The sequence below is a fragment of the Gopherus evgoodei genome, chromosome 5, assembly GCF_007399415.2.
Source record: "Gopherus evgoodei ecotype Sinaloan lineage chromosome 5, rGopEvg1_v1.p, whole genome shotgun sequence".
In the NCBI taxonomy this organism is placed as follows: Eukaryota; Metazoa; Chordata; order Testudines; family Testudinidae; genus Gopherus; species Gopherus evgoodei.
The window spans coordinates 89,526,028-89,551,125 of NC_044326.1; the positions used below are offsets into that span (position 1 = coordinate 89,526,028).

General features: G+C 44.3%; 1 protein-coding gene across 6 annotated transcripts in view; it reads right to left on the bottom strand.

The window, feature by feature from the left end:
- The window catches only part of GAB1 (GRB2 associated binding protein 1), a 136,393-nt gene extending 132,602 nt beyond the window's left edge, over positions 1–3,791 (bottom strand). For 4 of the 6 annotated variants that reach the window (XM_030563695.1, XM_030563696.1, XM_030563694.1 and 1 more), the window contains exon 1: positions 3,463–3,621. In XM_030563695.1, the coding sequence (XP_030419555.1) occupies positions 3,463–3,534 (72 nt within the window). In that variant the 5' untranslated portion in view covers positions 3,535–3,621. Of the gene's footprint in view, positions 1–3,462 lie in introns of all 6 variants that reach the window. The other 2 variants (XM_030563697.1, XM_030563699.1) reach the window with 2 other exon arrangements.
- Positions 3,792–25,098: the final 21,307 nt, after the last annotated feature.

Below are 25,098 nucleotides of genomic sequence, written 5' to 3' on the forward strand. Positions count from 1 at the left end.
AAAAGGAACAGAGCTCAGCCTCCCTCCATCCCAATCAGGAACCAAATCATACTTTACCTTATTCATACAAGTAGCAACTATCATAATTGGAACAGGATTTAGACCCATTCTCTCTGACACTAGCTTCCTCCTATATATTTAGCCCATCTCCCCATTTTGCAGAACTTAAGCAGATGACTAAAAAGTATTTAATGCATGTTAAAGAAGTAAATAGAGGGGCTGAGAAATGCATCCCTCTAAAGCCACATCTACATCAGGAAGCTGGCCCACTGTTGACAACCGCTGTCAGCAGTGGGTTTGCCTGAATGAGCAATCATGCTCTTTGCAATACCACTGAAAATGATTGTCCCATCTACGCCAGCAACTAGACTATTTCCAATGCCAGTTCAAGTGAACCCACTGCTGATGACAATAGCTATAAGAAAAGAATTTAATTTCCTAGCAAAGACGTGAACTAACAATCAAAACATTTCTGCTTTTTTTATGGGGAAAGACACCTGCATCCAAGAAACTGATTTTCCATTCCTAAAACAGTTACTTCTTGTTAGGACTTCAAATGCTTGGAAATTGTCTTTGGTACAATGTCAGACGGTTTAAAAAAAAAAAAACCCTGAAAAACCCCATGGACCATATGTCTGTGCACTAGCTTCAAAGTGTTCTTTCTCACCCTCCCTAAAGCTTAGCACTAAAACCAGATTTAACATCTGCAATTTCAGACTTCCTATCTCCCTTCCCAGATGGACTCTTGGATTTGCCCCAACACTTGTGTGCATTAACTAACAAGGCATGAAGTTACAGTGTTCCATATATATGTGAAAAGTATGTGTTGCAAAAACATACTTTTCCAGTGAAAATTTATTCCTCTCTCTTCCTTCTGAGGGAGCCTTCTGAAATGTCACCAATATAAAATGCAGCTTTATATAACTTTTTATACTGCTTCACAAAGATGTAGTTATTGTTAGGATAGATAAATCTGCATCAGTCATAGAGCACTTAGTAGAAATTCACAGAGTTGGACCTAACAGCCTTTTTATTTGGACAAAGAACATTGATCATGATATCAAGGTTACAAACATGGACTTGAGAATCTTTTATCTAACAATTCACCAGGCACCACAGACAAGCAGAAGGAACTTTATTTTAAGCTATCCCTTAAATAGTACCTCCTCTTCTGTTGCTGTTGTGTCAGCGAATATGGTTGTAGGATTTAAATTTATAGCTTTCTGTCCTACAGTCCAGACAAGAGTGGTACCAACTAAGCTACAGTAAAGTTACTGGAAGCTTGCCCCTAGAACCCATCTTCATTTTGTACAGCTTCAAAAAGCAGATCTTTAAGTGATATTAACTGAAAACACAGGGATGACTACTTATCAGGGTGAACCAGTTAAACGAACACTATTGTGTAACATATTATCCTATTGCTATATTTAATTATGAAGAAGAGTATAATAATTAAAAATATCTCAAGTGATCTTTTCATTAACTTATTTTTTTAAACAGTTAAATCAACCAGCATTTTTATAATAATATGTAACTTACATCAACTCAAAGTGAGATTTATGTTTTTTTAATGCCAATGGAAACTGTTTTGAGCCTACTTTAGATCAAAGTTTCTGTTGGACAGTAGGATTAAGATGGCAGATCTCAAGAAGGACAACAGTCCCACTGACTGGAGAGTCTGAAATGTATGTATGCTTATACAGTTATAATATCTTAGACAGCTAAATAAGTATTTATTATTCACTGGAGTTTTCTTCTAATGCAATGTGCATTATTGTAATTTAGCAGTGCAGCCACTAATTCATTCAAAAACACCTCAATAACATGGAAAAGTCCCACCTCTCGAGTAGGGTTATCTATGATTTATTGTATCAAGTTCTTAACTGTTAATAACCTCTTCCATCAAGAGATAGCAAAATTGTGTGATTTTACTTTTCCTGTAGAAAACTAGTCAAACATAAAAGATTAGATCACTTGATACCTCAATCACTGCCACTGTACTAATTATGATACTATACCTTTACTAGTGCCCTAAGAGTACAAAAAAAATGAATACCTGTATAGACCCAGTGCCCAATTCTGTAGGAAAGATATAAAGGTTTTATACACCACAATATTCTCATTGGAAGTCTGATCCTGCAATACTGTAGTCAATGGGACTTTTACCATTCACTTCAATAGGACAGGACTGGGGCCTGAAATAGCTTTTATCTTAAAACACAGGGAAGTCTTGTTTAACAAACTCCTTGTAATTTAAAAACTCAGTGACAGCAACTAAAGCTCACTTCTCTCTTTCCTCTTTGGAAAGTGGTCATGAAGACATCAATAAAAAGTAATATTGTGACATGACAAGCTGTGTTCGCTGATCCTCAAGTAGTCTGTCTGCTTCAATAAAAGTGGCACCTTCAAAGTTCATCTTCTATTTAAATAAAACCCAAAAATGCCTAAGTGAAGAAATAGCATCTTGTACCAATTATACAGATACCATGCAAGCCACTTTGGTGCCATGGGAAGGACCTCAAGAAAGATCACTTCTGGCACCATGCATCCCTCCTACGTGACTTTACAGCGTCTCGGAAAGCCTATACAGCTACGACAGCATTGCTGGTCCCGTGTCAAGAAATTCGCCCTCTCAGCAAACAAGCACCATTTTCATGCAACTTAAATGTCATCTCTGCTACAGTCTGTTAGAATATTTACTTATGAGCAACAGCAGAATTCTATAAAAAAGAAATATTGTTTTTCTTTTCTTTTCAATTTGTAAGTCAGGAGTTCTGAAGGTGACAAGGTTCCCTCATGTGAACTGTACTCAGGAGGGGAGGAAAAGTGCTTCTCAGATACCTGTAGGAAAGATCACTGTTGCACAAAGTTGCAATTACCCTGTAAAGAACAACTTTCTATTTGTAATATCAACCGACGAACTAGGGTTTTATCTTCCTCCAGCCCCACTGAGTGAGCTGTTCAGTGGCTCTAAGAAAAGACTAGCCAGTGTTTACATTTAAAAGACAGAACTAAAGAGAAGATCTAAAGGGAACAACTCCGCCCCACGCTCCCTTAGCAAGGCAATAAAACCAAGATAAAAGATCTGGCCGCCCAGGGTCCTTTCCTAACTGACATCAAACTGAACTGCGTACTTGGCAGTAAAAAAAAAAAAAAAAAAGAAGAAAGAAGGAAAGGAAAGGAAAGGTGGTGTGTAAGCCAAAGGGGCTGTGCGGTGCCAGCCGACAGAAAGTCTCTGTTGTCAACACAGTAACTCCACCATGCTACAAGAGAGCAGAGGCAGAGGGAGGAGGGCAGCGGGCAGGCAAGGAGCGAGCGCAGCGGGGAAAGGTGCCGGGCAGGGAGGAAGGAGAACCAGGCAGAGAGGGACGAAGGCAGCCGGGACGGGAGAGCGAGGCAGGGCGAGGAGAGGGAGGGACGCCAGCCCGCCCAGGGGCTAAGCGGTACAGTGAATGCACTCACGTATCGCTTCAACTTCTTCTCCGGCGGGGACTTTCGGAGCCAGCCCGAGCAAACCACCTCCCCGCCGCTCATGGTTGCGCCGCCTTCCCGCTGGGGGGATTCCTCTGTCCGTAGCAGCGGCGCGGCCGGGCCGGGCCGAGAGAACCCCGGAGACACAGCAGCAGCCGCACCGCGCCCGCTCCGGCCTCCTCCGGCTCTGGGGAGAGGGGAGGAGGTGGCCGGAGGGAGGGAGGGAACGAAGAAGGGGGGTGTCTCCCACACAAACAGCCCGAGCCAGGGGAGCGGAGACAGCAGAGTGGGAAGCGGGACGGAGGGGGCGGCTCTCCCCCTCCGGCCACCGAGTCACACAAACAGCAGGCAGGGGAGCAGCGGCCGCCGCCCCGCCTGGGCCACCGCAACTTCAACGCCCGTGTCCCGGAGAACAACCCCGCCGGAGCGCTGCCAGGCTCGCTCCTACGGGCTGCCGCAAGAGCCGCCTCGCGCGGCGGGGACTGTCTGCAGCGTCCGCGCGAGGACGGACCGCGGGGGCTTCCCTTGCTGCCCTCCCTCTGCTGAGCTGCCTGGCAAATCTCAGCGCCGCTGCCTAGCGCGGCTCCTTCCTCCTCCCCAGCTGCTGCTGCGCTGGGAGGGGGCGAGAATAGCCCAGGCAGCGCTCGTGTCCCTGGCTTCCCCCTCCCGCCTGGGCTGGAACGTGGAGCCCGGCAAAGTTCCACCCCGGCAGCGCTGGGACTTGAGAGGGGCGGGACGGCTGGAATCCTGCTCCCAGCACAGTTCGACCGAGCGAACGCAGAGATTTGAAGGGGAGGGGGAACCCCAGCCTCAGCGACTACTGGGCACGGACAGGAGGGGTCCCTCCCTCTTAACTCGGGGGGAGGGATCTGCCCTGGTATTCAAGTGTCCTGCCTCTCCAGCACCGTCTTCTACCGTCTATCGGCCTTTGCTGCTGTCAGTTGAACACGGTTTCCCCACCCCTTACTCTTTCCCTTCCTCCCCACCGGTGGCCTCTGCGGCTCGCCTCGCCCTCCCCGTCCGCAGTGGAGGAGCTGAGACTTTCTCTGAAACTCAGCCAGAGCCTTTTCCAACAACAAGGGCAGGGAGGAGGAAGGAAGGTTGTGTTGGGCTTTGGAGAGGGATCCTGGGATCTGTAGTTCGGAGGATGGTACAGCCTATGTCTGCTTTACGCGCAGCCTGGTAAAGGGAACTACAGGGGTGGATGCATAGCTGCAAAAGGAGGTGAAGTTGGAGGAGGCCGGAGGGAGAAACTAGAGAGAGTGAGAAACTTTCTTCTTGGAAAAGTCTCCTGCGTGAACGTTGTCCATTTAAAGCAAAGCCCAACAAGTTTTCTGGAAAGTGTGTGTTGTTGTGGGGGTTTGTGGTTGGTGGTTTTTTTACAAACGTGGATTTTAGAAGTTTGATTTTGCAGACGCAGAACAGTAGCTGGAAGTTCAAGGAAATAGAGTTGTCTTTTGCTTTGGAGGGGACATCTTTCCTTTCAATATTAAGTGCAGGCTTGTCAAGTTATGGCTATTTGAATAAAAGCTATAAAAAAAACCAGTGAAATGTTGCCTATCTCTTTTAAACTCACAGAAAAATCCTGCACTGCTATAACAAGAAATTATAAAAACTGCATCGAATTTAACCCAACAGGAGGCTCCTCCTAAAAATCTGAAACTGTCCAGAGAAAGATGTAAATATGAGTTAGCATGTGACAGTGGTATGAATTAAAATTAGGTGGAAGAGTATCAGAAGGATTTTAAGTGTCTCTCTGAAATAAATGTATACAAACAAACTCCTTCATCCCAATAGGAAGAGAGACTTTCTAAAAACAAAACACATTCTACTTGAGAACGTCTCCCACCAAAAGAGGAAGTTTTCAAGATTTGCTGTTTTATTTAAGCATAACATTTCTCATGATGACTTTAAATTTGTTTTTTAAAATTGAAATATCCCATAAAATGTATTTTAGGAGCAACTCTATCAGTTTTTTAAATAAGTGAATAAACAGGTATACTTGGTAATCTAGGTTTGTAGTACCAAGGTTTGTGCACACACACACACACAAATATTTAATGCTTTTTAGATGGCTTGCTTAAATCTGTTTGTAGGACCAGTTAGTTGCAGTGTAGGAAAGGGTCAGTTCAATTTGTTGCTGTTTTTTAACAGTAGTGTGCTTCCACAATAGATAAATAGTCCCCCTAGTGTGCCATTGCTGTAGAAAGCAATTGTGATATTTGTTGTGATTCACTGAGGCATATTGTATGAAGGATTTCTACAGAGCTGCCTACAGAAGTAGCAGAAAGACGAAGGGTGAAATTCTTTCCCCATTTAAGTCAACGAGAGTTTTATCTTTGACCTCAGTAGAGCCAAGATTTCACCCTAATTTTTACATCTAGCTAGGGTGACCAGACGTCCCGATAATATCGGGACTGTCCCGATATATAGGCATTTGTCCCAATATTTCGCACTCCTGGTTTTTTTTTGTTTTGCTCTGCTGGCAGGACTCCCTGCTCCCCCCCTCCCCATGTGTTGCAATATTTTCTTCATCCCATCTTGTCACCCTACATCTAGCCCTTCTCTAAAATGCGTGTAGTTGTACTTTTAAGATATGCGAAACATTAACAAATATTATGCAATGAAAACTCATCTAGATCCAGCAGATTTTAACATAATTTTTAAAAAGAAAATAAGTGAACACTTGTTTTTACCAATCTCCTCTAGAGCTCAAATCCTCCTCACCTGCTTTGCACAAATAGCCCTTTCATCCACCTCAGTGGGACTACATGAGAGAATAAAGTGAGCAAGTAGCTTTTTATGTATCGTTTATAGAGCTGAACTCAAATCCTAATACTGGGTTTGGGTTTAAGATTGCTATTTTGGTTCAGCCCATTATAAAGATGTTGTCCAAGAATCCCAAAATTCTAAAATAATTTCCTAGTGAAAATTGAAAAGATCATAAGATATGCAGGCTTCTTTAAATATCTTGAAAGTGAACTCAGTATTGTGAGTTAGCCAGTGTGTAAAGGCCAGATGTGTTTAACTGAGTTTATAAAAAAATACCCTTACGCATTAGGAGGATATAACAGTATATACTCCCTAAGGATGAAATTTATTCACCTCTGTACAGAGGATCAGACTAACACCTATGTATAGGGCACTACCAAATTCACAGTCATGAAAAACGCGTCATGGACCATGAAATCTGGTCTTTTGTGTGCTTTTACCCTATACTATAGAGATTTCATGGGGAAGACCAGCGTTTCTCAAATTGGGGGTTCTGACCCAAAATTGAGTTGCAGGATTATTTTAGGGGGGCTGCAGTATGGTCATCCTTACTTCTGTGCTGCCTTCAGAGCAGGATGGCTGGAGAGCAGTGGCTGGTGGCCGGGCGCCCGGCTCTGAAGGCAGCATCCTGCCAGCAGCAGCACAGAAGTAAAGGTGGCAATACCTTACCGTGCCACCCTTACTTCTGCACTGCTGCCTGCAGAGGTGGACTGCTGGAGAGTGGCAGCTGCTAACTGAGGGCCCAGCTCTGAAGGCAGCAGCACAGAAGTAAGGGTGGCAATACCACACCCTGCCATCCTTCCTTCTGCACTGCTGCTGACCGCCACTCTGCTTTCAGGGCTGGGCTTCTCTGCCGCCCTCCTGCTGCTGAGCTCTGAAAGCAGCACCGCTGCCAGCAGCAGCACAGAAGTAAAGGTATCAATATCGTAACCCCCCCTACAATAACCTTTGCATTCCCCCCACAACTCCTTTTTGGGTCAGGAGCCCTACAATTACAACATTGTGAAATTTCAGATGTAAATAGCTGAAATAGTGACATTTACAATTTTAAAAATCCTGTGACCAAAATGGACCATGAATTTGGTAGGGCCTAGCTATGTATCATTTAAGTCCCATTTAACCCCTATTTTGGGGTCTTAATATTTTGAAGAACTCCAAAATCCAGCTGGGTCAAGCAGTCTGTGGATGATACAACTAAGCAAGTTATCTGCCCCAAAGGAGCAAAAGTGGTCGTGGTTTCAAATTACAACTGATCCTATAAATGCATAATTTGCATTAGAAACATGTAGGGTCCTGCACTGGTTTGCTCTAACACTTCAGAAACAATACATTTTCTTAAAAGGAATCGCAATCCAGAGAAGTACTTTTTGTTCATATAGTGATCCCCAAACATAGCAGTAGAGAGATCTGGGGAAAGAAATTAAAAGTTAATACTGGGGATGGCACATGGCAAGAAAATAATGACAATATAATAAAACTTACTGCACAAATTATGTCTTACCACTGTACAGAAAGGCATAAAAACTGGACACAACAATGGCTTGCTGGATTGTTGTATTTAAGAAAATGTAAAACACGCAGGGATTTTCAAATGTTTTCCATCGGGTAGACCATATCTTATTAGAGATAGTATCTTGCTGTCTGATCTCCCTTTCTGTTTATGATCATGTGGCTCACCTCTCTTCCCGCTCTCATGGATCACCCATGTATAATTACATGAAATTTCTGGGCAAGTACATCAATTACCTACAATAATATTAAGATAGATACAAATACATGCAATACAATCTTTTAATACAGTTTAGCATCTGGAAACAACTAGAGCTGATACCACATAAACAGCTGAGTCACTTTGGGAACCTCTGTATGAGGGCAAACCAAAGAGTTGAAGAGCATTGATGAGGTGCATTCGCAGCTCCATAGTTAAGATTTAGTTTTAGGATTTGTCCACATGAAGAAATTGATAAACATAGCTATATGGAATAATTATTCCCCTACCCCCATGTGGACACACTGTTTTGGAATAAGGTCACATTTATTCCAAAATAGCATCCACATGGAGGAATTATACCAGCGTAGCTATAGTGAAATAATATTCCACTACAACTGTGCTACTCAGTTTCTCCAAGCAGACAAGCCCTCAAACTTAAATAAAGTAGGGTTTAATTACCTTAAATTATCATTAAACAACACAAAGGTCTTTGCCAAAGCTGTCTCATTTAAACAAAGGTAGAAAACAAGTTTTTTAGCTAGTTTTTCATATTACACTAAATTGTACTTTGAAAATTCTAGGTAATTTAAATTCCGTCTTTTCTGAAATGTCCTTAAAATATGGTCTGCCTATGAAGGGCAGGACCATTGAGGATACAGAATATTCTGGCAAGGTTGCTACTCAGCCATCGAGCCATACTGTCATTGATCTGATGGACTCATAGAACTATTGACATATGTATGTGAGTAGAGGCACTTGGACACCTTCTTCACCCACTTTTTCCTTGCAGGTCATTACTGACCAAATGTGCTGTGACAGATGCTGCTTGGGGAGAAAGACCTGCTTTGATGTGCACCATGGAGGATTTGTGTTCCTATGCTAGGTCAGTGATTAAGGCAAAGAGTTTTTCTTGCTTTTGACCCCTGCATCTGTGATATCCCAAAAAAGATGAACAGTCTGCATAATGGGCAATTTAATTAACCTATCAACTCACCGATAGTCAATATTTCTCACTTAATATTTGTTGACTTATTTAGCATGTAAAATTACTGAGTTCTGGATTGACCTGACTACTTTTGTGGTAATAGTATGAGAACAACTCATTGTCACTGGTTGGTTTTCATTTCCTGAGGTTTTGAATGTGTTTAGATGGCTGTGATGAACCACCTGTTAGATATATGAAGAATGGATATGGTGTAATGGATGTCATTAGAGGCAAAATGGGCATCCTTTACAATTTGGAAGTCAAATCGTAATGAGAAGAATAGGTGGAGAAACTTGGGCCAGTAAAATGTAAAAGTATAATTAGGAAGGCCAAGAGAGAAGTTAAGAAGCAACTTGCTAAAGACTCAAAAACTAACAGTAAAAGAATTTTTTAAAGTACATCAGAAGCAGGAAATTGGGTCACTAGATGACAAACATGTTAAAGGGGCACTCAAGGAAGACAAGGCCATTGCGGATAAACGAAATTAATTCTTGAATCAGTCTTCACTGCACAGGATATGGGGGAGAAACCCACATCAGAGCTATTCTTTTTGGGCAACAAAGCTGAAGTACTGCACCAAATTGATGTGTCCATAGAAGAGCTTTTAGAACAAATTGGTAAACTAAACAGTAATAAGTCACTAGAATCAGATGATATTTATCCAAGAGTTCTGAAGTCCCTCACCAAAAGATCATCAGGAAACTAAGAAGCCATAGGATAAGAGTGAAGATCCTCTCATGGATCAGTAATCAGCTGAAAGACAGGGGAAAAGGGTAGAAATAAATGGTCAGTTTTGACAATGGAGAGAAGTGAACAGCAGCATCTCCCAAGGTTCTGTACGGGGACTTGTGCTGTTCAACATATTACTTAATGATCTGCAAAGGGGATGAACAGTGAAGTGGCAAAATTTGTAGACAATAAAAAATTACTCAAGATAGTTAAGTCCAAAGCAGACGGTGAGGAGTTACAGAGGCATCTCACAAAACTGGGTGACTGGGCAACAATGGGCAATGTTGATAAGTGAAAAGTAATGCAAAATGGAAAAAATAATCTCAAATGTACATATACAATGATGCGTTCTGAATAAGGTCTTACTATCCAAAAAAGAGCTCTCAAAGACACCATGGATAGTTCTCTGAAAACTTCTACTCAATGCGGTACAGCAGGCAAAAAGGCTAACAACATGTTATTAGGAAAGGGATAGAAAATAAGACAGAAAATATCATAATGCCACTATTTAAATCTATGGTGCACCCACACCTTGAATATTCGGTCTAGTTCTGGTTGCCCCATTACAAAAAGGATATAGCGAAACTGGAAAAGGTTCAGAGAAGGGCAACAAAAATCAAGGGTGTGGAAAAACTTCCATGCAAGGAAAGGCTAAAAAGGTTAGGGCTGTTCAGCTTAGAAAAGAGATAACTAAGGGGAGATATCAGAGAGGCCTATAAAATCATGAATGGCACGGAAAAAATGAAATGTTATTTACCCTTTTACACAATACAAAACCCAATGGCTACCAGATGAAATTAATATGCAGCAGGTTTCACACAAACAAGAGGAAGTACTTTTCTTCACTTCGCACAACTAACCTGTGAAACTCAGCGCATTGGGATGTTGTGATATCCAGTATAATTGGGTTCAAAATATAACTGAATAAGTTCATAGAAGATAGGTCCATCAATGCCTATTAGCCAAGATGGCCATGGATGCAACCTCATGCCCAGGGCAACCCTAAACATCTGAGTATCAGAAGCCAGGAGCGGAAAACAGGGCTGGATCACTCCATCAGTGGCCTGTTCTGTACAGTCCCCATGAAGCTCTGGTATGGGCCACTGTCAGAGACAGGATCAGTGATTTCCCTACATCCCCACTGAATTTCCCCAACACCCCCCCTAATTTTGTGAGCTAGTTAACATACCAATTCAGTGACTGTTTGGAAATCTGAATTCAAACTGAAACATTAATACACACTTTAAAAGTTTATACAGTATATGATAAAATATGTGTATCTGAAAAAGTATAATAGATTTGAAAAGTATGAACATAGACTAGATTCCTTGCTTCCTTCTACAGCTGTCTTTTATGATGCCAGTGCATTCATTTCAGTGGTGTTGGCCAACCTAATAATTTCAAACGATGATTTGTAAGCAAAGTCTAAATGAGCTGTCCCTGACAGCTAGTGATGAGCTGGGGCTGCAGGGAAAGGCTTCAGAGCCTGATTATATTTATATTCACACCTAATCTACCTAGGTATCCAGCAAAGACAGCTGTGTTGTCCAAGTGATAGATTTTGGCTGGGGTTGGGTTACAAACCACTTGAATGTGGGGGGAATGGGGGATGAAATGTTGTTCTTATTGTATGAGTAAAGGGCAGTAGAACTGTAGCCTGTGATGATTTGAAGACATCAAGAGAGAGAGTGGGGACCTGTCCCTCTCCACTGTTTAAAGACAGAGCTGATTAGGCTCCATAGATAGTCTTTTGTTCTGTTAAGTGACCACTGCAGCTGAAATCAGTGACAATCAGGTCTAAGTGCTTAGTCCTGTTGTGGGGACAGTGTTCCTGTGGGTATCATAGCATTCTGTTTATGACACGCCCCCCAAATCGCAGACAGTGGGGAACCTCACTGGTGGCGATTTCTTCCTAGAACTCTAAAATAAACAGATTAATACAACACATGCACCTTTACATATACTACTAAGTATATAACTAACAGACTTGTACATTTTAAGAACACTTTTTAACTACTGGATTCTGGGAAACTTTCACGAGAGAGTGCATCAGCTACATTGTTAGAAGCTCCTGAAATGTGTTGAATTTTAAAATCAAAATTTTGGAGAGCTAAACTCCATTGAAGAAGTTTTTTGTTGTTCCCCTTGGCAGTATGAAGCCACTTTAGCGCAGCATGGTTGGTCTGTAGCTGGAACCGCCGTCCCCAAATGTATGGGCATAGCTTTTCCAGGGTGTACACAATGACGTAGCATTCCTTTTCACTGACTGACCAGTGGCTTTCTCTGTCAGACAGTTTCTTGCTGAGAAACACGACAGGATGGAAGTTGAGATCCGGTCTCTCCTGCATGAGAACTGCTCCTATACCACGCTCAGATGCATCCGTGGTTACTAGGAATGGCTTGTCAAAGTCCGGGGCCCTGAGCACAGGGTCCGACATGAGCGTCGCCTTAAGCTGGGTAAAGGCCTTCTGACACTCATTAGTCCACTTGACTGCATTCCGCTGGGTCTTTTTGGTCAGGTCGGTCAGTGGGGCAGCGATTTGGCTGTAGCGTGGTACAAATCGCCTGTAGTACCCGGCCAAGCCTAAGAAGGATTGGACCTGTTTCTTTGACTTTGGGACAGGCCACTTTTGGATAGCATCCACCTTGGCCTGTAGGGGGTTTATGGTTCCTCGACCCACCTGGTGCCCCAGGTAAGTCACTCTGTTTTGGCCTATTTGACACTTTTTGGCCTTAACAGTTAGTCCGGCCTGCCTGATGCGCTCAAAGACCTTTTCCAGGTGTTCTAGGTGTTCGGGCCAGGAGTCAGAAAAGATGGCCACATCATGGAGGTAGACAACTGCATATTCTCCCAATTCTGCTCGTAGACCATCGACCAGCCCCTGGAAGGTGGCGGGTGCATTTCGCAGCCCGAAAGGAAGGACATTAAATTCATACGCCCCCGCATGGGTGATGAATGCTGACCTTTCCTTGGCAGGTTCATCTAGTGATACTTGCCAGTACCCCTTGGTTAAGTCTATTGTAGATATGAATTGGGCATGTCCCAACTTTTCCAATAGCTCATCGGTGCGTGGCATTGGATAGTTGTCTGGATGAGTTACAGCGCTTAGCTTACGGTCATCCACGCAAAAGCGTATTTCCCCATCTGGTTTGGGTACCAGAACCACTGGAGATGCCTATGCACTGGTAGATGAGCATATTATACCCATCTGTAGCATGTTCTGGATCTCCCGCTCTATAGCAGCTTTGGCGTGAGGAGACATCCGGTAGGGTGGGGTTCTAATTGGGTGAGCATTACCTGTGTCAATGGAGTGGTATGCCCGTTCAGTCCGTCCTGGGGTGGCTGAGAACAATGGGGTGAAGCTAGTGCACAGCTCCTTGATTTGTTGCCGCTGCAGACGTTCCAAGGTGGTTGAGAGGTTCACCTCTTCCACGCCACCGTCTTTTTTCCCTTCATAGTAGACACCATCAGGCCACTCAGCGTCATCTCCTCCCTGGACTGTAAACTGACAAACCTGTAAGTCTCTGGAATAAAAGGGCTTGAGAGAATTAACATGGTACACTCTGGGCTTTAGGGAGGAATTGGGAAAGGCTATGAGGTAGTTAACAGCTCCCAGGCGCTCTTGGACCGTGAATGGCCCTTCCCATGATGCTTCCATCTTATGGGCCTGTTGCGCCTTCAAGACCATAACCTGGTCTCCTACCTTGAAGGAACGCTGTCTGGTATGTCTCTCATACCAGGTCTTTTGCTCTTTTTGAGCATCCTTTATGTTTTCTTTAGCAAGGGCTAAAGAGTGTCGGAGGGTGTTTTGTAGGTTGCTTACAAAGTCCAGAATGTTAGTCCCTGGAGAAGGCGTAAACCCCTCCCATTGCTGCTTCACCAACTGTAATGGCCCCTTAACCTCGTGACCATACACAAGCTCAAATGGTGAAAACCCTAAACTGGGATGTGGTACAGCCCTGTAGGCAAAAAGCAACTGCTGCAACACTAGGTCCCAATTATTGGAGTGTTCATTGACGAATTTACGTATCATGGCCCCCAAAGTTCCATTAAACCTTTCCACCAGGCCATTGGTTTGATGGTGGTAAGGGGTGGCAACCAAGTGGTTCACCCCATGAGTGTCCTACAGTTCTTTCATGGTCCCTGCCAGGAAATTAGATCCTGAATCTGTAAGGATGTTGGAGGGCCAACCTACCCTGGCAAAAATGTCTGTTAGGGCCAGGCACACAGCTTTAGCCCTGATGTTGCCTAGAGCTACTGCTTCCGGCCATCAGGTAGCAAAGTCCACGAAAGTCAGTACGTACTGCTTTCCTCTGGGTGTCTTTTTTAGGAAGGGACCCAGAATATCCACAGCTACTCGCTGAAATGGGACCTCAATTATGGGGAGTGGCTGTAGAGGGGCCTTGACCTGGTCTTGGGGCTTTCCCACACCTCACAAGACTGGACATACTTGGCAATGTCCTTGCCCATCCCCTCCCAGTGGAAGGACTTCTCCAACCGGTCTTTGGTTCTGTTCACCCCAGCATGGCCACTGGGATGATCATGGGCTAAGCTTAAGAGCTTTTCCCGGTACTTAGTTGGAACCACCAACTGTTTTTGTGGATGCCAGTCTTCCTGGTGTCCACCAGAAAGAGTCTCCTTGTATAAAAGTCCTTGTTCTACAACAAATCAGAATCGATTAGAAGAGCTGAGAGGCAGTGGGGTGCTCCGTGCCACCGCCCAAGCTTTCTGAAGGCTGTCATCTGCTTCCTGCTCAGTCTGGAACCGTTCCCTTGAAGCTGGAGACACCAGTTCTTCCTTAGACTGTGGACTTGGGCTTGGTCCCTCTGAAAGCGATGTAGGTGATGGGGTTGTTTCCGTTGCTGGTGAATCGCTCTCCACTGGTGCACCAGGGGGTATTTCAGGCTCTGACTGAGCCTCTTGGGTATAGTTGTTTGCTGCTTCTGCCAGTTCAGGCTCGCTGGCGCCCTCCGGCATTGGGGTTGAAGATGAATTTGCAAGCACTGTCATCAGTGCTGGCAACGGTTCTGGTGCTGGCTGCTTTTCCAGTTCCTGGTCTGGGACTGGAAGTACTGTGGCTGTTTCCATTGTTGACATGGGATCCGGGTCCACTACCTCTGTCTGGGTCTCTTGTAACACAGACGGGGCCTCTGTGGATGGCTCAGGAACAGGAATGGGTCTGGAAGCTTGCCTGGTTTGGCTGCGGGTAACCATTCCCACTCTCTTGGCCTGCTTCACCTGGTTGGCCAAGTCTTCCCCGGGTAGCATGGGGATGGAATAATTGTCATAGACTGCAAAAGTCCACATTCCTGACCAGCCTTTGTACTGGACAGGTAGTTCAGCTGTAAACAAGTCTACAGCTTGTGACATGAAGGGGTAAATTGTCACTTGGGCCTTTGGGTTGATGAATTTGGGGTCGACGAAGGATTGGTGGATAGCTGACACTTGTGCCCCCGTGTCTCTCCACGCGGTAACCTTCTTTCTGCCCACTCTCAAAATTTCCCTTCACTCCAAGGGTATTTGAGAGGCATCTGGGCCTGGGGATCTTTGGTGTGATGGTGGTGTAATGAACTGCACTCGGTTGGGATTCTTTGGGCAGTTGGCCTTTATATGTCCTAATTCATTACACTTAAAGCATCTTCCAGCTGACTGGTCACTGGGTCGAGGTGGGTTACTGGAGACTGGTGAGGTGGAAGAATAGGGCGTCTGTGGCTTTCCTTGGGTTGTAGGTGGGGTCTTTGGCTGCCCTCGGTTGTAGGGTTTATTGTCGGTGTGCCCTCTGGAGTATTCGTTCCCCTTGACAGTAGCTTTTTTCTTTTCTGCCACTTCCATCCATTTGGCTCCAATCTCCCCCACATCGATTACTGTTTTGGGTTTCCCATCTAGGATGTACCTCTCTGTTTCCTCAGGAATACCATCTAAGAACTGCTCCATTTGGATCAGGAGATGCAGCTCGTCCAGATTGTTAACCTTTGTTCCTGATATCCAGGCTTCATAATTCTTTGCAATGTGGTAGGTGTGTCAGGGGAATTACACATTTGGTTTCCATTTTTGGTTTCTGAACCGCTGACGGGCATGTTCAGGTGTTATCCCCATTCTGTATCTGGACTTGGTTTCAAAAAGTTTATAATCGTTCATTTTCTCCTTAGGCATTTCAGCCGCCACCTCTGCTAAGGGTCCACTGAGCAGTGGCCTCAATTCTACCATGTACTGGTCTTCAGAGATGCTGTACGCAAGGCAGGCTCTTTCAAAATTTTCTAAGAAGGCCTCAGTGTCATCACCTGCCTTGTAGGTGGGAAATTTTTGGGGATGTGGAACAACAACTTGAGACAGGTTGTTAGGATTGGTTGGGTTCTGTTGCTTAGCCTTTTCTAATTCTAGGGCCTGCGGGTAGGTCTCCCTCTGGAGTTCCAGCTGTCTTTCGTGGTCTGCATCTTTGGCTGCTTGCTCTCTTTTGTAGGCTGCCTCTCTGTCTTCTTGTTCTCTTTTGTGGGCTGCCTCTCTTTCTCTTTCTCTCAGTTCCATCTCTTGTAGTTTTTTTTCCATGTCTCGCCTGTGGTGTGCCTCTTTGATTTGTCCCTCTGCATCCACTTTTCTCTTGGAAGTCATGTTTTCTGCTTTCTTGTGCTGAGGCGCCCTCTGGTGTTTACTGCCTGAATTGCTGGTTCTCTGTTGGCTTCCTGGGGTTGCTTAGCAACAAAGTCCTTTTTAACTTACTAGCCTCTCCCGAAAGAGTTAAAAAGCAAAAGAAAACTCTCTTTCATTTACAAATGTGTCCTGGCTGGAGTGTGTTGCTGACCACTTAAGGCTACTTTGTTAACAAACGACCGTCATTAAACCTTAATAGCCCTCCCTATGCACAGCTAGAACGGAGCAAGGAAGAAAAAAAAATTCTCTGGCTGCAGTTTAAAAAAAAATAAACCCCTTCCCTCTGCTTATAACCAGCTAGTAGAGAAGCAAATTAATAATCTTACTGGCTTTTGGATTCTTATCTATCCCACCCAGCTGCCAACCATATCATAGCATTCCTTCTCAGATCTGAACCTTAGAGTTCAGAAAATGAGATACTAGCACCTGAATCCGCTGAGCTTAGGCCACGTCCAGACTAGGAATTAAAATCGATTTTAGATACGCAACTTCAGCTACGAGAATAACGTAGCTGAAGTCGAATTTCTAAAATCGAGGTACTCACCAGTCTGGACGGCGCCGCATCGATGTCCGCGGCTCTCCGTGTCGATTCCGGAACTCCGTTCGGATTGATGGAGTTCCGGAATCGATGTAAGCGCGCTCAGGGATCGATACACCGCGTCCAGACTAGACGCGATATATCGATCCCCGAGCAATCGATTCTAACCCGCCGATGCCGCGGGTTAGTCTGGACGAGGGCTTAATTACCAGCTTAGATCTGATAGTGCTGCCACCACCCAAAAATATAGTGTTTTGGGGCACTCTGACCTCCCCAACCTTCCCTGGGGACCCAAGAACCCAGATCCCTTGGGTTCTTAAAACAAGGAGAAATAAACCATTCCCCCACCTTTCCCCCTCCCAGAATTTCCCTCCCTGGGCTATCCTGAGAGATACTGAGCCAACCTCTTAAATCACCATACAGAGAAGCATCTCCCTTCCCTTCCACAAAGAGGCAAACAGATTCAAGGAAAACAGAGAGAGATTCTATCTCTCCCCTTCCGTCTCCCCTGACCCGTCCTGGTGAGTTATCCCAATCCCCTTGAATAAAACAAGGGAAACAAGGGGAAAAAATCAATCAGGTTCTCTAAAAAAAAGAAATCTTTTAATAAAAGAAAGGAAAAAGTAAAGAATTATCTCTGTAACTTCAAGATGTAAATATTACAGGGTCCTATAGCTTACAGACACCAGAAAGAGACTTTCCACCCAGTACCAATACAAATCAAAATATTCCCAGCAACTACACATATAAAAGTTAACCAGCCAGATCCACAATTGCAAATAGAGTAAAACAATCAAAAAGCCTAAACCGCCTGTTTTTACTTACTATTTGAAAAGAAACTTAGAGAGCCTGTAGTAAGGTCTGGTCTCTCTCAGACCCCCCGAGAGAAGAACACACAATGGACAAAGAACACACACAAAAGCTTCCCTCCAACCAAATTTAAAAGTATCTTGTCTTCTGATTGGTCTTCTGGTCAGGTGTCCAGTTCCCTGCTTGTAACCCTTTACAGGTAGAAGGGACATTAACCCTTAACAATCTGTTTATGACAGTGGGTACAGTGTTTTTGTGTAAGAGACAACCCAGACTGCACTAGCAGCGAGCGAGGTTCCCGCACTGAGAGCTCAGCTGAAATCACTGAGAGCTGGAGGAACCTCAAGAGACCAACTCACAGAGGTCATAGTGGCAGGTGGCAGCCAAAGGTGACTGTGCAGGGCCATTGGCAACAGTGGTGGAGTGAACGGTGGCACAACGAACAGACGAGGCCAGAGCGAACATTGAGTAGCTGGAGGAACAAGCAAAGTGCCTTCTTGTCCCCCACCTGGAAGGTGTACTCACGTGAAAGCACCTCTGAACTCTGAGTCTCCACTGACCAAAGACAACACCAGTGAGTGGAGTGCGGTGGAGGGAAAAGTGAGAGGCATGTTAAATAAACATTTGTTTGTTGGACTATATTTTAGTCACTTTGCTCCAGAATGCTAGATTTGTGACTGGGGGTACACTACGGGATTATTCCAATTTTACATAAGCCGGTTTTGTAAAACAGATTGTATAAAGTTGAGTGCACGCGGCCACACTAAGACATTAATTCGGTGGTGTGCATCCATGGTCCGAGGCTAGCATCGATTTCTGGAGCATTGCACTGTGGGTAGCTATTCCATAGCTATCCCATAGATCCCACAGTCTTCCCCACCCCTTGGAATTCTGGATTGAGATACCAGTGCCTGATGGGGCAAAAATCATTGTCGCAGTGGTTCTGGGTAAATGTCGTCAATCATTCCTTCCTCCGGGAAAGCAATGGCAGACAATAATTTCACGCCCTTTTTCCCTGGATTGCCCTGGCAGACGCCATAGCACGGCAACCATGGAGCACGTTCAGCTTTTTTTTACTGTCACCGTATGTGTACTGGATGCCGCTGACAGAAGCGATACTGCAGCGCTATACAGCAGCATTCATTTGCCTTTGCATGACAGCAGAGACGGTTATCAGTCATTCTGTACTGGCTGCTGCACCATTGTAAATTGGCACTGAGATGACGGTTATCTGTCATTCTGTACCGTCTGCTGCTGTCATGGGTGCCCCTGGTTGAGGTCGGCCGAGGGTGCAAAGACAAAAATGGGAATGACTCCCCGAGTCAATCCCTCCTTTATGGTATCTAAATATAGAGTCAGTCCTGCCTAGAATATGGTGCAAGTGTACTAGAGAACCAGTGTATCAGAGAACCAGACAGCACAGCCACTCCGTGTCAGATCCCGCAGAAATGATGAGCTGCATGCCATTCTAGGGGGTGTCCCTGCAACAACCCCACCAGTTGCTTCCCTCCTCCCCAAACCTTCCTGGGCTACTGTGGCAGTGCCCCCCCCCATTTATGTGATGAAGTAATAAAGAATGCAGGAATAATAAACACTGACTTGTTAATGAGCTAAAATGAGGGGGAGGCAGCCTCCAGCTGCTATGATAGTCCAGGCAGGGCATTAAGCAATGTGGGGGAGAGGACCCCAGCATCCCGCTACTATAATAGTCCAGGCAGTACAGAATCTTTTCTTTACACATGAAAGGGAGGGGGCTGATGGGGCTCAGCCCCCAGTTGCTATGATGAGGATGGTTACCAGCCGTTCTGTACCATCTACTGGGAATTACCGCGAATCATTCCTATTTTTACCCAGACGCCCCGGCTGGCATCACCTGAGGCCAGCCAGGAGCACTCACAGGCTCATGACCAGGACGGCTATCAATCCTACTGCACTGTACCATCTGCCACCAGGGAGGGGAGGAGAGAGGATGCTATTGTTTACTGCTGCAGCACCGTGTCTATCAGCAGCATACAGTATACATAGGGTGACATATAAAAAAGTCAAGAAATGATTTTTCCCCCTTTTCTATCACGGAGGAGGAGGGGTGGTAAATTAACGAGATAGACCCTGAACCACCCCGGACAATGTGTTTGACCCTACAGGCATTGGGAGCTCAGCTAAGAATGCAAATGATTTTCGGAAACTGCGGGGACTGTGGGATAGCTGGAGTCCTGGGTACCTCCTCCCTCCTTCCATGAGTGTCCATTTGATTCTTTGGCTTTCCATTACACATGTCACGCAGCACTGTGCTGTGGACTCTGTATCATAGCCTGGAGATTTTTTTCAAATGCTTTGGCATTTCATCTTCTGTAAGGGAGCTCTGATAGAACAGATTTGTCTCCCCATACAGCGATCAGATCCAGTATCTCCTGAATGGTCCATGCTGGAGCTCTTTTTGGATTTGGGACTGCATCACCACCCGTGCTGATCAGAGTTCCACGCTGGACAAACAGGAAATGAAATTCAAAAGTTTGCGGGGCTTTTCCTATCTACCTGGCCACTGCATCCGAGTTCAGATTGCTGTCCAGAGCGGTCACAGTGGAGCACTGTAGGATACCGCCCGGAGGCCAATACCGTCGATTTGCGGACACACTAACCCTAATCCGATATGGTAATACCAATTTCAGCGCTACTCCTCTCGTTGGGGAGGAGTACAGAAACCAATTTAAAGAGCCCTTTATATCGATATAAAGGGCCTCATTGTGTGGACGGGTACAGAGTTAAATCGGTTTAATGCTGCTAAAATCAGTTTAAACGCATAGTGTAGACCAGGCCTGGGAATGGAAACTTATATAAATATGTTTCCTAATAGGCCACGATTTTTAAAATGCATTATTTGCCAAGGTTGTTATCTCACATTGTTGCTATCTTGGAAGGTCATTATACTGGGGAGTTTCTGTACTAAACATTTTTATTATTATAATTAATTTTTACATAAGAATGGTCATACTGGGTCAGACCAATGGTTCATATAGCCCAGTACCCTGTCTTACAACAGTGGCCAATGCCAGGTGCTTCAGAGGGAATGAACAGAACAGGTAATCATCAAGTGACCATCCCCTGTTGCCCATTCCCAGCTTCTGGCAAATAGGCTAGGAACACTCAGAGCATGGTATTGCATTCCTCCCCATCCTGGCTAATAGCCACAGATGGACCTGTTATCCAGGAATTTATCTAGTTCTTTTTATAATCCTGTTATAGTTTTGGTCTTCACAGCATCCCCTGGCTTTATATTGTGTGAAGAAGTACTTCCCTTTGTTTTTTAAAAACCTGCTGCCTATTAATTTCATTGGGTGACTGCTAGTTCTTCTGTTATGTGAAGGATTAAATAAAATTTCCTTATTCACTTTCTTTGCACCAGTCAAGATTTTGTAGACCTCCATCATATCCCCATTAGTCATCTCTTTTCTAAGATGAAAATTCCCAGTCATTTTAATCTCTCCTCCTGTTTCATACCCCTGATCATTTTAGTTGCCCATCTCTGTACCTTTTCCAATTCCACTATATATATTTTTAGGATGGGTGACCAGATCTGCACACACTATTCAAGGTGTGGGCGTACCATGGATTTATATAGAGGCAATGTGATATTTTCTGTCTTATTATCTATCCCTTTCTTAATGATTCCCAACATTGTTTGCTTTTGTGACTGCTGCTGCACATTGAGTGGATGTTTCGGAGAACTATCCACAGTGACTCCAAAATCTCTTTCATGAGTGTTAACAGCTAATTCAGATGCCATCATTTTGTATGTATAGTTGAGATTGCTTTCCCATGTGCATTACTTTGCATTTATCAACACTGAATTTAATTTGCCATTTTGTTGCCTAGTCACCCAGTTTTGTGAGATCCCTTTGTAGCTCTTCGCAGTCAGCCTGGGACTTAACTACCTTGAATAGTTTTGTATCATCTGCAAATTTTGCCACCTCACTGTTTCCCCATTTTTCCAGATGAATATGTTGAACAGTACTGGTCCCAGTACTGACACCTCAAAAATACCACTATTTATCTCTCTCCATTCTGAAAACTGATAATTTATTCCTACCCTTTGGCCGTGGCTACACTCACACTTTACAGCGCTGCAACTGGGGTATGAAAAAACACCCCCCTGAGCGCTGCAAGATACAGCGCTGTAAAGTGTCAGTGTAATCAGGGCAGCAGCGCTGGGAGCACGGCTCCCAGCGCTGCACGCTACACCCGTAAGGGATGTGGTTTACATGCAGTGCTGGGAGAGCTCTCTCCCAGCGCTGCCGCTCTGACTACACTCACACTTCAAAGTGCTGCTGTGGCAGCGCTCCCACAGCGCTGCCGCGGCAGCGCTTTGAAATTCCAAATGTAGCCATACCCTTTGTTTCCCATCTTTTAACCAGTTACTGATCCATGAGAGGACTGCCCTCTTATCCCATGATGGCTTACTTTTCAAAAGTCAATTTAAATTAAATACATTTTTTTAATTATTTTTTTTTTAGAAATCTAGATCTGTTATGTGTTTTGGTGTAACTTGCATTTTCCTTATGTTAAATTTGCATAATCCTAACAAAACATTTACTTTATTCATATCTCTTTTATATATCTCATTGGACCTGACACCCTCCCTGTGAATTCGAACACTCCCCCCATAATTTCAATTCCTGGGGAAACCACTGGACAGGATACTGGGCAAGATGGACCAGGGTCTGAACCAGTATGGCGGCTCTTATGTTCTTATATGACCATTTGTTTCACAAACGGTTGATGGTAATGGAGAGATTCTCAATCTATGTCTAGCTGATATAGGGAGGTGGATAATGAAGCAATTAAGATGGAATCTCCACTAACTGAAGATTTTGCTAAAATGATTTATAATGTTGGCTCTCAGCTGCATCCATCACTGCTTCAAGATTCTCAGGTAGCTGTGGTGGCCCATAGTATTTTTTATTTGGCGCTCAGATATCATGGAGATGGATGCAGTATAGAAACGTGAATGGAATTTAACATCTGTGACTGATCAGCCAGCACTACTCTCCGCTGTAGATGTGATGACCATAGGGGCATAGTGCTTTTGTCACCTTCCAGCTAGTTGACTGTATTGTACTCAAACCTAGGGCTACCCTGCTGATCACTTCCTAGACCCCCAGTAGGTGCAGAATGCATCTGCTCACCTATTGAATGGAGTAGGCTACTCTGAGCACATAACATGATGCTCCTATCTCTTCATTGACTTTTCTGTTCATTTGTGTGTGCAATCTAAATTGTGTTAAAAATGCTTTCCAAAATTTGGGACAGAATACTTACAGGTGTCACCATATGAAGTATGTAAAGCCAAAATCCAACTATAGCTAATTCAGTTTTCCAAGTGGGAGCTATTGGGCAGAAGAAGAGATTAAGTTCAAGCATGGGTGGCAGGCATCATAGGCTGAGGGAGGCTGAGCCTCTCCAAACAGCCTCGTGTGGCCCCGTCCACACTCTGCCTCCAGAAGTACCTGAGTTTTCACTCTTTGTGGTCCAGGCTAGGGCCAGACAGCCTGCCACCTGGGACTGGAGTAGGCTGGGGCTTGCTGGTGTCCGCCCCATGCTCTGGGGCTGGGTTGGGGGGCATTGGGATGGCCCAGAGCTGGAGTTGGCGGTCCAGCAGCTGCAGTGAGGGTGCTCTGAGCTCCGGCAGGGAAAGGGTCTTGGGCAGAAGGGAAGGGGCTGGGGGCTAGCCTCCCCCAATGGCCAGTTCATCCACAACCCATGAGTTCAAGATCGTGTTTTTTTTTTCTTTTTACTTTTCTCCATTAATTTTCCATTCAAATGGTTTAGCAATTCTTCTGTTGCATAATCTTACCACAGACCTTAAGCTCATCGTGTTCCTTATCACGTGAAAAGCTAGACTGTACCTTTATCTTGACTGTATCTGTTTCACATTGCGAGCTGTAATGTTGCTGAAATTCTTGATGCGGATCTTTAAAACATTTGTATGTCTTACATTATATTTTAGAAAATTACTTGTACATAAAATATGGAGAAAGAGGCTTGCAAAATTAATGAAAGTCAGATACATTGTGTCAGGTTATACACCAAACCCCATTTTAGGTATTTATATTTCTCTAGTGAAACAGTGCAAAAAACCAGATTATTTTAGACATGAAAAAAATGCTATATGTAGGTATGTTCTCACCTTAGATATTTTTCATCCAAGTTCAGAAATCTTCTCAGGTGAATTTCATATATGAAAAAATTCCTCGGTTAGTTTTGGTGACTTAAACAACCCAGTGTTTTTCAAATTCCCAGTAATTTAGATTGTCTGACAAAAAGATTGAGTAAGGAGTAATACAAAACAGACGTTTCAATGAGACATGACTTAATGTTCATGGACTTCAGGATTGTTTACTGGTTGTTCATTTACATTCTATCCTTTTATATCATTCTTTTTATTTTGTGTTGGTGTTATGGGCAAATAAAGAGAAGGGTACAATGTAGCACTTATATAAACAGGCACAATTTCCATTTCAGTACTGGTGAAATGTTTATTAAGCTTTTTTATGATTTTTGTAGGAGACTCTCCTTCTCAGGTATGAAGCGGAAATTTACAAGTAAATACTTGCTCAGCCCTCTGATTTATGCCAGCAGGATTTGGTTTACACCCTGATTTCATGCAAGGGAATTCCCCTTCTCTTCCAGATAAAGCAATGAAGAACGAACAATAAGTTTGTTAGCCAGTCTTGTAGAAACTCCCTCCAGACTACACAGTCATTAACTTATGCAGAAATAAATCAGCAGGATGTTCCCGCGTCCACCCCCCAAGACAATAGCTTTGCACCTCTTGAAGACTTATGAAATTGGGCAGATTTTTCTTTTTTCTCTCACTGTAAGCATTTTATAAGTCAGGCACAGTGGAAAATCAATGATCCAAACCAAACTGAAATGTGTGTTGTAGTGCTTGACTTGGTCATGTTAACTGGTTGAAATTAAAAGTATTATAGGGATAACCTTGTGTTCTACTGGCAGTGCAATGCAGAGTCATGTAAGAGATCAGTATTTAGGCCCAGATCCACAAAAGGATTTAGGTACCTACAGCTCAGATTTAGGCACCTAAGTCCCCATTATGTGTATTACTTGATCCACAAAACCCCTGCTTGGCTGCTGCCCAACACTGTAGGTGCCTAAATTCACTTGGTGCCTATGTTTTTGCTGTAAAAGTTCCCTAGGTACCTAAGTTTCTGCTACCGAACGTGCACAATGCTGCCTTTCTCTAGGCACTCATATGCCTGTCTCACACCGAAGCTCCAGTGCAATCCTCAAACCAGGAGAAGACAGACATTCCTCTGCCTGATCTGCTAGGTGTGCTCTGAGCATGCCTCACTCCACACAAACTGGCCAGGAGAGAGGAGTCCTCCCTTTAGCCCACTGTTTAAGGTATTCACTCA